Source organism: Bubalus kerabau, chromosome 11, assembly GCF_029407905.1.
Source record: "Bubalus kerabau isolate K-KA32 ecotype Philippines breed swamp buffalo chromosome 11, PCC_UOA_SB_1v2, whole genome shotgun sequence".
NCBI lineage: Eukaryota > Metazoa > Chordata > Mammalia > Artiodactyla > Bovidae > Bubalus > Bubalus kerabau.
Window position 1 is genome coordinate 40,735,337 of NC_073634.1, and position 10,750 is coordinate 40,746,086.

Below are 10,750 nucleotides of genomic sequence, written 5' to 3' on the forward strand. Positions count from 1 at the left end.
ACCATTTGCAGTGATTTTGGAGCCCAAAAAAATAAAGTCTGACACTGTTTCCACTGTTTTCCCATCTATTTCCCATGAAGTGACGGGACCAGATGCCATGATCTTAGTTTTCTGAATGTTGAGCTTTAAGCCAACTTTTTCACTCTCCTCTTTCACTTTCATCAAGAGGCTTTTTAGTTCCTCTTCACTTTCTGCCATAAGGGTGGTGTCATCTGCATATCTGAGGTTCTTGGTATTTCTCCCGGCAATCTTGATTCCAAAGAAGCTTTAGTGCTCCTCTGTCTTTTGTCTTCTGATTTTGCCCTAATATTTCTGTTACTATCTTATCAGCCTCCTGTCCCTTTCAAAAAAACAATTTTTTTTTCACTATTTTATGTAGCATTTTCTCCCAACAAGAAGTGATCCCAACCTCTAGCCAGCTACATCACCAAAAATGGAGGTCAAATTTCACATAATTTTCCTGGTTGACTTGAAATTATCTCTAAGAACAATTTACCCATCAATTACCAAATGGAACACTGAAAATCTGAGACTGTTCAAAAAGAGTGAGAGTTTTATCATCTCCCAGTAGGTCACTTACTCTGTTGCATCACAAGATTAAGTGCTCTATTTCAGATGGTAATCATGAAATTGTACCATTAAACCTTCCATGCAAGAAATTACCTGGAGCAATTATCTGCATCCTTCATTTTACGATACTACAATGTGCCTCCAATTATCCTAAGAGATATTATAAATTTCCCAAACTGAATTAGTATTATTTTTCAAGTAAAAATACAGTAATTTCAATAGGAAGGGTAACATAAAAACATGGCTTTAAAATAAAATAAAAGTTGAAGATGACTAAGAATCACTAGTTACAGTTACAATGGCTAGTTAATAAACCAAGTAGCAGTTATCACCTTTCGGGCTACTTACCAATATACTTACTTTGCCTGAAGTTGGGCTATTCTTTTCTTGTGATATACCAATGCTGTGGGCTCTCCTGCCAAAACTTTAAGTTTTCCATGAAGATAAAATGCAGTTCTTTGGCCTTTCTTTATTGTCTCAATAAATTTGTCGTATTCTTTCTTTATTGAAGTAAGAATGGATTTGTATGCAGTGACATATTCTATTACCTGAAACATGATTTTTTTCTGTCTATGGTACTGAATTTTTTTCTAGAAGACTATATATCAAAAGCCTTGCAAATAGCATTATAATTTTTTTTAATGAAATGATGGGCAATTAGAAATCTAAAATTTTACAAATTTGAGCTTGCACTTATATGCAATATGCCTGGATATTAAAGACAGTTCATGGTTACTGAATATATGATCTTTGTGAATCATTACAATTCTGTGATCTTGAGAAAAAAACATTTTTTGCTCTACTCAGGAATTAACACATACATTATATGAGGTCAGTTAAAGCCAATACCAGATTGAACTATCCCAACTCTGGATCTCTTAAATACAATTACATATCATCCCTCACTATCTCCAAATCTAGTCTCTGACTTCATTCAGAACTTAAAATCCTGGACTCCCTTTATCTCCCTGTTTTTCTAACCCATCTGCTCTTGTTGATCAATAATCTCAATTACCAAACTGCATTTCTATCCCCAAGATGTCAAGTACAATTGTAGAAAACCCTTCACATCTTATATTCATGGTTTAAAATGACGTTTATGTACATAATATCTCTGGAACAATAATGGAAGAAAATAGAAACCTACAGAGGAGGAAAGAAGAAAACTATAGAGAAAGAAAGGGTAAGTAGGTTCTAAAATGAGAAGGACCTGACTTCATTGTATACTCTGCTTATTGGTTTTTTACTTTATTTTTCTTTCTCTCTGGTTAACCTTGTGTAGGCATTACCCAAATGAAAAAGCAATCATAACTAAGAAACACTTTAAAGAAGTTAAAAAACAAAAACATTAAAAATAATCTATGGTTGCCAACTCATGAGAATTTCAGAAGGTGTCAAGTGATATAAGGAATAAATGTGACCAATCCACAATTTCCTCTGAAAGATACAATTATGCTTTCTACCCCTGCTACATATCTAGTCTATAATATACTCCACTATAGCTAGAAAATACCTAGAAAAAAATATTGCAGAAAGACATCTGGTCTCTCAAGAAATGGTATAAGAAGGGAGTTCCCCATTGGCCCAGTGGTTAGGACTTGTGCTTTCACTGCTGTGGCCCAGGTTCAGTTCTGGGTAGGGAAACTGAGATCGCAAGAGTGGTATGGCAAAAAAAAAAAAAAAAAAAAAAAAATGGTATAAAGAGAACCAGAAAGCACCAGAGAACAAGTACCAAATTCTGTTTAAAATCAGAGGTAGAGGATTCAGCCTAGAGAACCATGCCTGAATCAAGGCAAGGAGACCTGAGGCTTATGTAACAAGAATTAAGGGTAGGTTGCAGAGAGCCGAGGACTTAATAAGCAAAGAAGATCAAGGCTAGGAAGAGTGAGTTTCAGGAGATATGGGTGAATTATAGAGACAGCCGGACTCTGGAAAGTGACTGGCATTTTGTGTTCTCGTGGTGTTTTGTGCAAATAGTGTATGTCCTGTGAGTAGGAGCTGAGGTGGAATGAGTGCCATTCCTTTTCTTCCTCATAGTTCTGTACCTGGGGAATACGGCTATGTTTTGGAGGAGTTAAGGGAAGCCTTATTATGGAGACTGAAACTTGAATGCCAAGAGGTCAGGAAGGTCATATGAAAGTTAAGTGGATTGGCTTTAAGAGAATAAGGAATCATGGGGACTGTGGTAAAATGAAGAATGAATCCAATTTAAAGCTCCAGCTGACTACTGCCATTAAAGGAATGGGAGTTCCATGCTGGTAGATTGTTCAGAGTTTTCAGGAGAAGCTAAAAATATGGGCTTTGGGTGAAATTTCCTAAATTTTAAAATATTTTGCTGGCCAACCAAAACTATTTTACCTCTAGTGTACAAGTTTGCCTGCTTTACTCTAATGCATTTTCTATGCATTCTTAAAAATTCATGAGTGTCTTTCTGAAATCTGTTTATCCTAGTAAACCCATGGGAGCTGATCATGATGTTACAACAAGTCCGTTTTCTATCCATTAACATATCTGAGTTGTCTTGGATTGCTGCAGCACATCATAGAGGCTTGTGGAGTGGAGGATAGCAGGGAACAGTGAAGTGTTTAGTTTGAAAGACCACAAATTAATTGTCTCCATTTTATTGAAAATTGCTGGGCAGCAGTCTTGATTTTGGTGGATAGGTAGTTTGGTCATGCCAGAAAGATGACCAGTATCTTCCACTCAGAAATCCTCTTCTGGTGCTTGGTGTTGATTAGAGAAGGCAGACATTAATAGTTTGCTAAGTCACTTCAGTCGTGTCCGAATCTGTGCAACCCCGTGGACTGCAGCCTACCAGGCTCCTCTGTCCATGGGATTTTCCAGGCAAGAGTGCTGGAGTGGGTTGCCATTGCCTTCTCCTACATTAATAGTTTATTAACAACCAAATGTGCTAGAATAACATGAAAATGGAAAGGCAGATTATTTTATTGAGAAGCTAGAAGAAAGGTTTCTCTAAGTACCACAGGATTTCTATTTCAGATCCCCTCTTAGTTTTGAAGAATAGGATTCTTCACAATGTTCAACGTATAACTGTATAACGTACAAATAGTTCGAATGGAAATCTTGGGGGGTAGGGAGAAAAGGACTAAAGATACAGAAATCACCTTTTATTTAATCTCCTGTCTTTTTTCTAGGAATTAAATTTACCAACACCTCCTCCAAAATGACTTCACCATAACTATATTAATTTAAAGCAGAGAGCTCTTCATGTGTGAAAACTTGTGACAAGTGTTAGCATTTGTATATGCAAAAATAAGTATGCTACAGTTATAACTTTCCTTTGCTGATTTCACACAAGTAGAGTCTCAGCATGATTTCTGATATTTATAAAACCTATTCAATACACTACCTATAAACATTCACCTAATACATTCCTTAATGACTAAAACACCAAAACAATTTCATTGACCATGACAACATATAAAATGAAGCTAACCTGCCAATGTACCAGTTCTTAAAGACAGATTTTCTACATGACTTTAAAGGAAGAAAAGACTCGTTTTTCCAATTTATACTTTTATGGATATGCAAGTGAAGTAAAGTGAGGTAAAATTCGCTCAGTTGTGTCCGAATCTTTGTGACCCCATGGACTATACAGTCCATGGATTCTCCAGGCCAAAATACTGGAGTGGGTAGCCTTTCTCTTCTCCACAGAATCTTCCCAGCCTAGGGATTGAACCCAGGACCCAGGTCTCCCACATTGCAGGCAGATTCTTTACCAGCTGAGCCACAAGGGAAGCCCAGGAATACTGGATTAGGTAGCCTATCCCCCAACCAATCTTCCCAACCCAAGAATCTAACCAGGGTCTCCTGCATCGCAAGCAGATTCTTTACCAACTGAGCTATTGGGGAAGCCCAGTGGATAGGCGTCCATTTTCTTAATTCCACTTTTAGGTATCTATGACTACTTTATGCTCACTTTTCCTTTAGTGTGAGGCATTTTACTTTTATTTTAGAGGAGAAATAAGACTCAGTGTATAATGCTTAAAAATTAAACAAAACAGAGTTCTTCTATCTTGCCTATGGCTTTTTAACTCAGAGACAAATAGTTTACAGAAGTCTTAACATAAGTAATTATTTCTTCCAGGTAAGGAGGAAAGGACGCTAATTTCACTTCTTTTACTGTCAGGGCATCTTCAAAGACAGGTGAAAAAGAAAAAGTGAGGTTAAAAAAAATGAGGATCCGTGGCCATATTGCAATTGTTTATAAAGAAAAGATGGTTTTTCTAAAATCTTAAAAAGCAAAATCAAATGTTAGCTAAAACTGCAGCATTTTCTGACCTCTGTTTTTCAGGTCTGGAAGACCCCCTGGAGGAGGAAATGGCAACCCACTCCAGTATTCTTGCCAGGATGATTCTGTAGACAGAGCAGCCTGTCGGGCTACAGTCCACGGGGTCACCAAGAGTTGGACACGACTGAAGCCACTGAGCATGCGTGCACCAACTGCTTGTTTACTGTGCCCATATAGACCGCTCATCTACGCGCGGTCTCAATTCAATAATACAGATCAAATTTAAAGCAAGGTTTTAATGACACCGCAAACCAACCCAAAACAATGAAGAATCACCAGGTTCTGGCTACAGCCCAATTCCTAACAAATCAGATAATAATCTAAGATGGAAGGTCAAAATGATGTTTGAAGGCAGATTGTAGCTCAAAAACTGATAGCCTTAAGCTATGATAACTGAAACACTCATTAACTGTCTAGTAATATAAATCCAGCATAGCATCTCCCACATTCATCCCTTTGTGACAAATTGGACAAATTTCTCAAAACTGATAAATAGAAGTAGTCAAACAAGCAGTGGTGTTACTAAGGTATGAATCTTATTGTCAGGATGGACCATTTCTACCACATAAAAACTCCACTGTGTTAGAGCATTACGATACCTTATCAAAAACGTTTCGGTATATGATGTAATATTCATCAGAAGGTCCTTCCTCATTACAGCACACTCTTTCAGTTTCTGTAATTATGTATCTTTGCATTCTTTCCAAAAATTCCTTGTCACTTCCACTAATGATAGGAGGGAGAACGGCATGCTTATTTATTTCCTGGACGGACATACATCAATGTAGACACCTGTTCACCAGAGAAAATTTAAGTCTTGATTTGCTTTTGCAACAAAGCCAAAACTTTGATAAGCCTGAAAGAAAAAAAAATCAATTAATCTAAAGCTTTACATAAATTAGGTCAAATATGGATCTAAATAAAATGTATCAGAAAAAAAAATCTCATGGATCTCATGAAATAAGTATTTCAACCTCTGAGTGAACAGGTCTAATAAATTCTACTGTCATGTGCTATACTATACCTCTGGGATAGAAATACCAAACACCAGACAATAAGAAGCTCTTTTCTTACTAGAAGCATTTGTTTCATAAGATCGAATGGTTTGTTTAACTTAACATTTTCTAACAGAAGTTTAATTAGCATTTTATTTGCTTCATGTGGGAAAACTAGTTTGAAAGCATCCTGATGAAACAAACAAGGTCAAATATTGTGGCCTCCAGTCATTCTGGTGTGGGAGTGATAGCCTTGCTTATAGGAACTTAGGCTTAACTCTGAGACAGGAAGCTACTGGAGAACTGTATGCAGAAGACTGACAGCTAACTTACATTTTCAAAGAATTGCTCTTGCTGCCCTGTGAAGACAAGGGTTGAACTCAGAATTACTGGGAAGCTATTACAACAGCCCAGGCAAAAGATAATGGTGGCTTGAAACAGTGGTAACAGCAGAGCTGTGAGAAGTGTTCGCTGCATACATCAAAAATAAAACCAAAAAGATTTGTTGAGGGATGCAATGTGGGTATGAAAGAAGAGTCAACGAGGACCATAAAGTTTCTGGCTTCAGCAGCTGAAAAGATAGAATTGTCTTCTATGAGATGGGAAGATCAATTTCATAAGATCAGGAGTTTGGGCCCGCCTATTAGAGATGATGAATTGACAGCTAGTATGTGAAGTTGGAGTTCAAGTGAGTAGTCCAAGTGAGAAAGAGGTTTATAAGGCATCTGCATATAAATGATATTGAAAAGTTATGAGACAGAATGGAAAAAGATCTGGGAAATGTAAGCAAAGCAGATATCCAAGGACGGGGCCTTGAGGGGCACTTCAAAGCTTAGAGGTCTAGCAGATAAGGAGGAAGCAGCAAAACAGCCTGGAAAAGAGGGTCTACGGAGATGGAAGTCAATCAGGTGAAGAAAGTGTTTCAAAGAAGAAAGGCATGATCCACTGGGTCAAACGCTGCTGACAGGTCAAAGAAGATTAAATGGATATTGAATTTAGCAACACGGAGGTTATTCCCACAGTTATTCAGTTGGAATAGGAGGGGAGACAAAAAGCCTGTCCCCAGAAGTGGGTTCAGTCAATGGAAGGAAAAGAATTAAAGAGACAATGAGTATAAACAACTCTCAAGGAGTTCTGCTGTAAAAGTGGAGATTAATTGGCAGAATATGGGATGAAGAGTGTACCAGAGAGAAGAAATGGATTCCTCAGAAGTGCCAAAGTAGGAAAAACATGTCAGGAACTTCAATTAGCTCAATGTTAATAAAGCATAAAGCGAGTAATGGCTTTGGAAGATTAGGCTCTAAGGAAGGCAGAGGTTCACTATCACACTAAGGAATTTGGGTTCTATCTTGACGGTGAAATAGCATAATGACATAATCATTTTTACTTTTTAGAATACTTTGGCGGCAAAATAAAGGTGGGTTAGAAGACGACTGGGGACAGAGAAAATTAAGAAGCCTGAATTTGGGGATGAGGAAGCAGAGAACGGCAGAGAGATAAAGACATTAGTAGGGTACACATGGCAAAAGGCCGTATGGCTCAGCAGGTAAAGAAACCACTGGCACTGCAGGAGACCTGGGTTTGATCCCTGGGTGGGAAGATCCCCTGGAGAAGGAAATGGCTACCCATTCTAGTATTTTTGACCTGAAAAATTCCATGGACAGAGGGCCCTGGCCTGCTTAGCATATGGGGTCGCACAGTCGGAACAGGACTAAGCACAAACGCGTAGCAAAGGTTTAGCTCGCTAACCCGCCTGCCTTGCCAGGAGAGCACCCTACACATACTCCAAAAACTTCCTCTTAGGACTTTTACAGCTCCCAACGTCCAAACTTGGAGATTCTGCAGTAAATAAACTTCCATCGGGTTTCCTTCCCATATGACTTCATTTGAAAATCTGAAAACTCCTGAAACTTAATATACTAAACCTTTTCACACTGCGTAGTGACATACAAGACAGGCTCTTCCGCAAACTAGGAGAGCCTAAGGGGTTGAGGACACCACCTATTTTTCTGGTGGCCTGGAGCTGGCCACTGGAAGGCCCCTCTCTTGAAGGCCCTGGGAGCTTCTGGTGGTAGACCGCTGATCCTCCGCCCCTCACCGCCTCTGTTGGTGGGTGACGACACTTTTGGTCCCCCTGCTCTTCTCCAGCCTCTTAACCTTCCCTCCTCTTCACTTCTGACCCGTTTCCATCTCCCCGAAGTCTTGCCTCTTTCTCCTCACCTTAATCCCTTTCTCCAAACCCACCGCTAGGCGATAGTAACTACGGAGCCGGGAGGTGCGGAACTGCATCTTGGGACAAGTAGTCCTGCCGAAAAGAAAGCAATGGAAACTACAATTCCCAGAAGACACTGCCATTTCCTCCCTTCTCCTCGTGAAGCCCCTTTAACTCCACCCCCTTTTAAAGGCCCGCTTAGCCACGTCAACTACAGGGGGAAAGTCTTTTAAAGACATCTTTAAGTTGCTTAAAACTATTATTTCGAGAAAGTTCTGAAGGATAAAGTGAGAAATAAGCTAAGCTAGAGGGAGGAGAAATGAGGTCACGACCTGGTCTGGCATGTGGCTGGACAGCCGCTGCGACAGTGTTCAGGCACTTGGTGTGGCCGCCTAGGAGGCGGGGCCTCCAGGAGCGCCCGGAAAGCTCGTGGACCAGAGCGGGGCCTTCCTTTCGGATCCGCCATCTGCGGTGAGTGTGTGCATGCGGCCGCGCTCTGGCCCGTAACTTGCCATCGCCCCTCCTGTGTCTCCGGGTCTCATCTGTCTCCTCCTTTTCCTCACCCTCAGGTGGAACCGCCGCCAAGATGCAGATTTTCGTGAAGACCCTGACGGGGAAGACCATCACTCTCGAGGTACGGGCCAGGCCGGGGAGAAGCCGCGGCCTGAAGGAGGGAGGGCCTGAGGCGGATTTCTGCACGCGCGCTGCTTTCCGCCGTACAACGCGTTTGTGAGCCGGGCTTCTAAAATCTGACCTTGAAGTGAGGGTTGTTTGCCTAGGGCGCGTTTTCTGTGCCTGAAGTCCGAGCGTGTCACCTCAAGGCGTTCCGACAGGGTAGCCGGAGCCGGCGTCGGCGTCGCGCGGTTGGAGGGAGGCGCTCCTGTAGGTGGGCGCGAGCACGTGTGGCCCGGCCACGCAGTCCGGGGGTCTCCTAGGTAGGCTTCGGCCCCCACCGGCTCGGTTCCTGGGGAACTTTCAAGTTTCTTACTGTGGTACCAATGTTTGCGTTTTAAAACTCATAGGTCGAGCCCTCGGATACAATAGAAAATGTAAAGGCCAAGATCCAGGATAAGGAAGGCAAGTTGATATTTTCTGATTCAAAAACTGATCTGTAGACAGGCCCTAGACATACTTGCTGGGAAACGCGTTGTACGAAAATGCTTTTGGAATAACACAGTAGACAAACGTTTATCAGCATGGAGCCAAACTGCAGTTTACGTTTCACGTGTGTAAATTCAAACGAGCTGGCTAATTTACACTCTTAGCGTCTTCTGTAAAGTGGCTGTGTTAACATATATTAAGAGTAAATGAGATTAAAATGTGTGAACATTTGCAGTTACACCTTTACTGTAGTCAAAACTCACTGATGACTGTCAGTACCATTTACTTGATTCAGGATTGTAAATCTTGAGCAGATATGTTTAATTTGCTATCATTTAATTTATGTATTCAACTTGTTTCCCATTAGGAATTCCTCCTGACCAGCAAAGACTGATCTTTGCTGGCAAGCAACTGGAAGATGGACGTACTTTGTCTGACTACAACATTCAAAAGGTCTGTTTGGAGGAAAGCAGCCCGTTAAGTATAAATATATGTCTTACTACTGGGAGTTTTGACCAGTATTCAAAAGTAGGGAGAAGAGCATTCAATTAGCAATAGTATCCCCGGTGATTCCTGCATCAGCACTTGAGAAGTGCTGCTACAGTTCCCTACATTTTGGATTTTTGCACATTGCATCCCATGATGTTATTTAACCTTTTTATAGCAGTTTATATAAGAATCAGATAACTGCCCCCCCAACATTCCATCATCTGTGGGTGTGCTTGACATCCAGTTAGAAGGTGCACGATGCTAGTTGTCCCTTCTCTGAACACTAGCATTAATGTAGGCATTTTTAAAGCCTGTTTCATTCTCTGCTCAATAACAGGAGTCCACTCTTCATCTAGTGTTGAGACTTCGTGGTGGCGCTAAGAAAAGGAAGAAGAAGTCTTACACCACTCCCAAGAAGAACAAGCATAAGAGAAAGAAGGTTAAATTGGCTGTTCTGAAATACTATAAGGTGGGCCAAATAAGTTTTTTGTCTATAGATGAATAATTTTGTTTGCATTTCTGGTTTCAAACTCTTTTTTATTAAAGAAGTTTGGAGTTTTTTCCTGTTTCGGTATTTGATTGGGCTTTATGTAATGGAGAGGACCTGTAGCTACTTCATTTCAACTAAGCTTCGGGTTCTAACGTCAGTTGGGTTCAGGTCATAACTCTGTCCATTACTTGCATGGCTGGACTTTAAAAACTCAACTCTTTGTTGTACTAATTACTGGTGAGAATTTGGGATGCTTTGGTTTGTAAATATTAAAAACTATCATTGTCGTGTAATTTAAAGGATAAATATTTTGAGTCACTTATAAACCAGACTTCAGAATATGTTGCAAGATTATCTTAATAGCAAGTTTCTGCTTTTTAGGTGGATGAGAATGGCAAAATCAGTCGCCTTCGCCGGGAGTGTCCCTCAGATGAATGTGGTGCTGGAGTTTTTATGGCCAGTCACTTTGACAGACATTATTGTGGCAAATGTTGTCTGACCTATTGTTTCAACAAACCAGAAGACAAGTAATTGTATATTGGTTAATAAAGATATGAGCTAACATGTAAATGTTGGGTTTT

The 10,750-nt window shown here is 40.4% G+C and overlaps 2 protein-coding genes across 6 annotated transcripts in view; one reads left to right on the top strand and one right to left on the bottom strand.

The window, feature by feature from the left end:
- CLHC1 (clathrin heavy chain linker domain containing 1) overlaps window positions 1–8,295 on the bottom strand; it is a 34,290-nt gene extending 25,995 nt beyond the window's left edge. Inside the window, exons 1-3 of one of the 5 annotated variants that reach the window (XM_055540127.1) lie at window positions 8,098–8,295; window positions 5,482–5,674; window positions 931–1,118 (exon numbers count right to left, since the gene is read on the bottom strand). In XM_055540127.1, coding sequence (XP_055396102.1) covers window positions 931–1,118; window positions 5,482–5,658 — 365 coding nt within the window. In that variant the 5' untranslated portion in view covers window positions 5,659–5,674; window positions 8,098–8,295. Of the gene's footprint in view, window positions 1–918; window positions 1,119–5,481; window positions 5,739–7,802; window positions 7,914–8,097 lie in introns of those variants that run through there. The other 4 variants (XM_055540126.1, XM_055540128.1, XM_055540129.1 and 1 more) reach the window with 4 other exon arrangements.
- Window positions 8,296–8,553: 258 nt separating this feature from the next.
- RPS27A (ribosomal protein S27a) lies at window positions 8,554–10,733 on the top strand. The gene is made up of 5 exons (XM_055540131.1): window positions 8,554–8,723; window positions 9,112–9,166; window positions 9,558–9,643; window positions 10,017–10,148; window positions 10,551–10,733. The coding sequence occupies exons 1-5, from the start codon at window positions 8,676–8,678 to the stop codon at window positions 10,698–10,700; spliced, it is 471 nt and encodes a 156-aa protein (XP_055396106.1). The 5' UTR covers window positions 8,554–8,675; the 3' UTR covers window positions 10,701–10,733.
- The last annotated feature ends 17 nt before the right edge of the window (window positions 10,734–10,750 follow it).

What these genes read in the sequence shown, in the direction of transcription:
- RPS27A (XM_055540131.1), top strand. Translation starts at nt 8,676, where the DNA reads ATGCAGATTTTCGTGAAGACCCTGACGGGGAAGACCATCACTCTCGAG. An exon ending in CAAGATCCAGGATAAGGAAG is followed by an intron (nt 9,167 to 9,557) that starts GCAAGTTGATAT and finishes GTTTCCCATTAG; the next exon opens with GAATTCCTCCTGACCAGCAA. An exon ending in CTGACTACAACATTCAAAAG is followed by an intron (nt 9,644 to 10,016) that starts GTCTGTTTGGAG and finishes GCTCAATAACAG; the next exon opens with GAGTCCACTCTTCATCTAGT.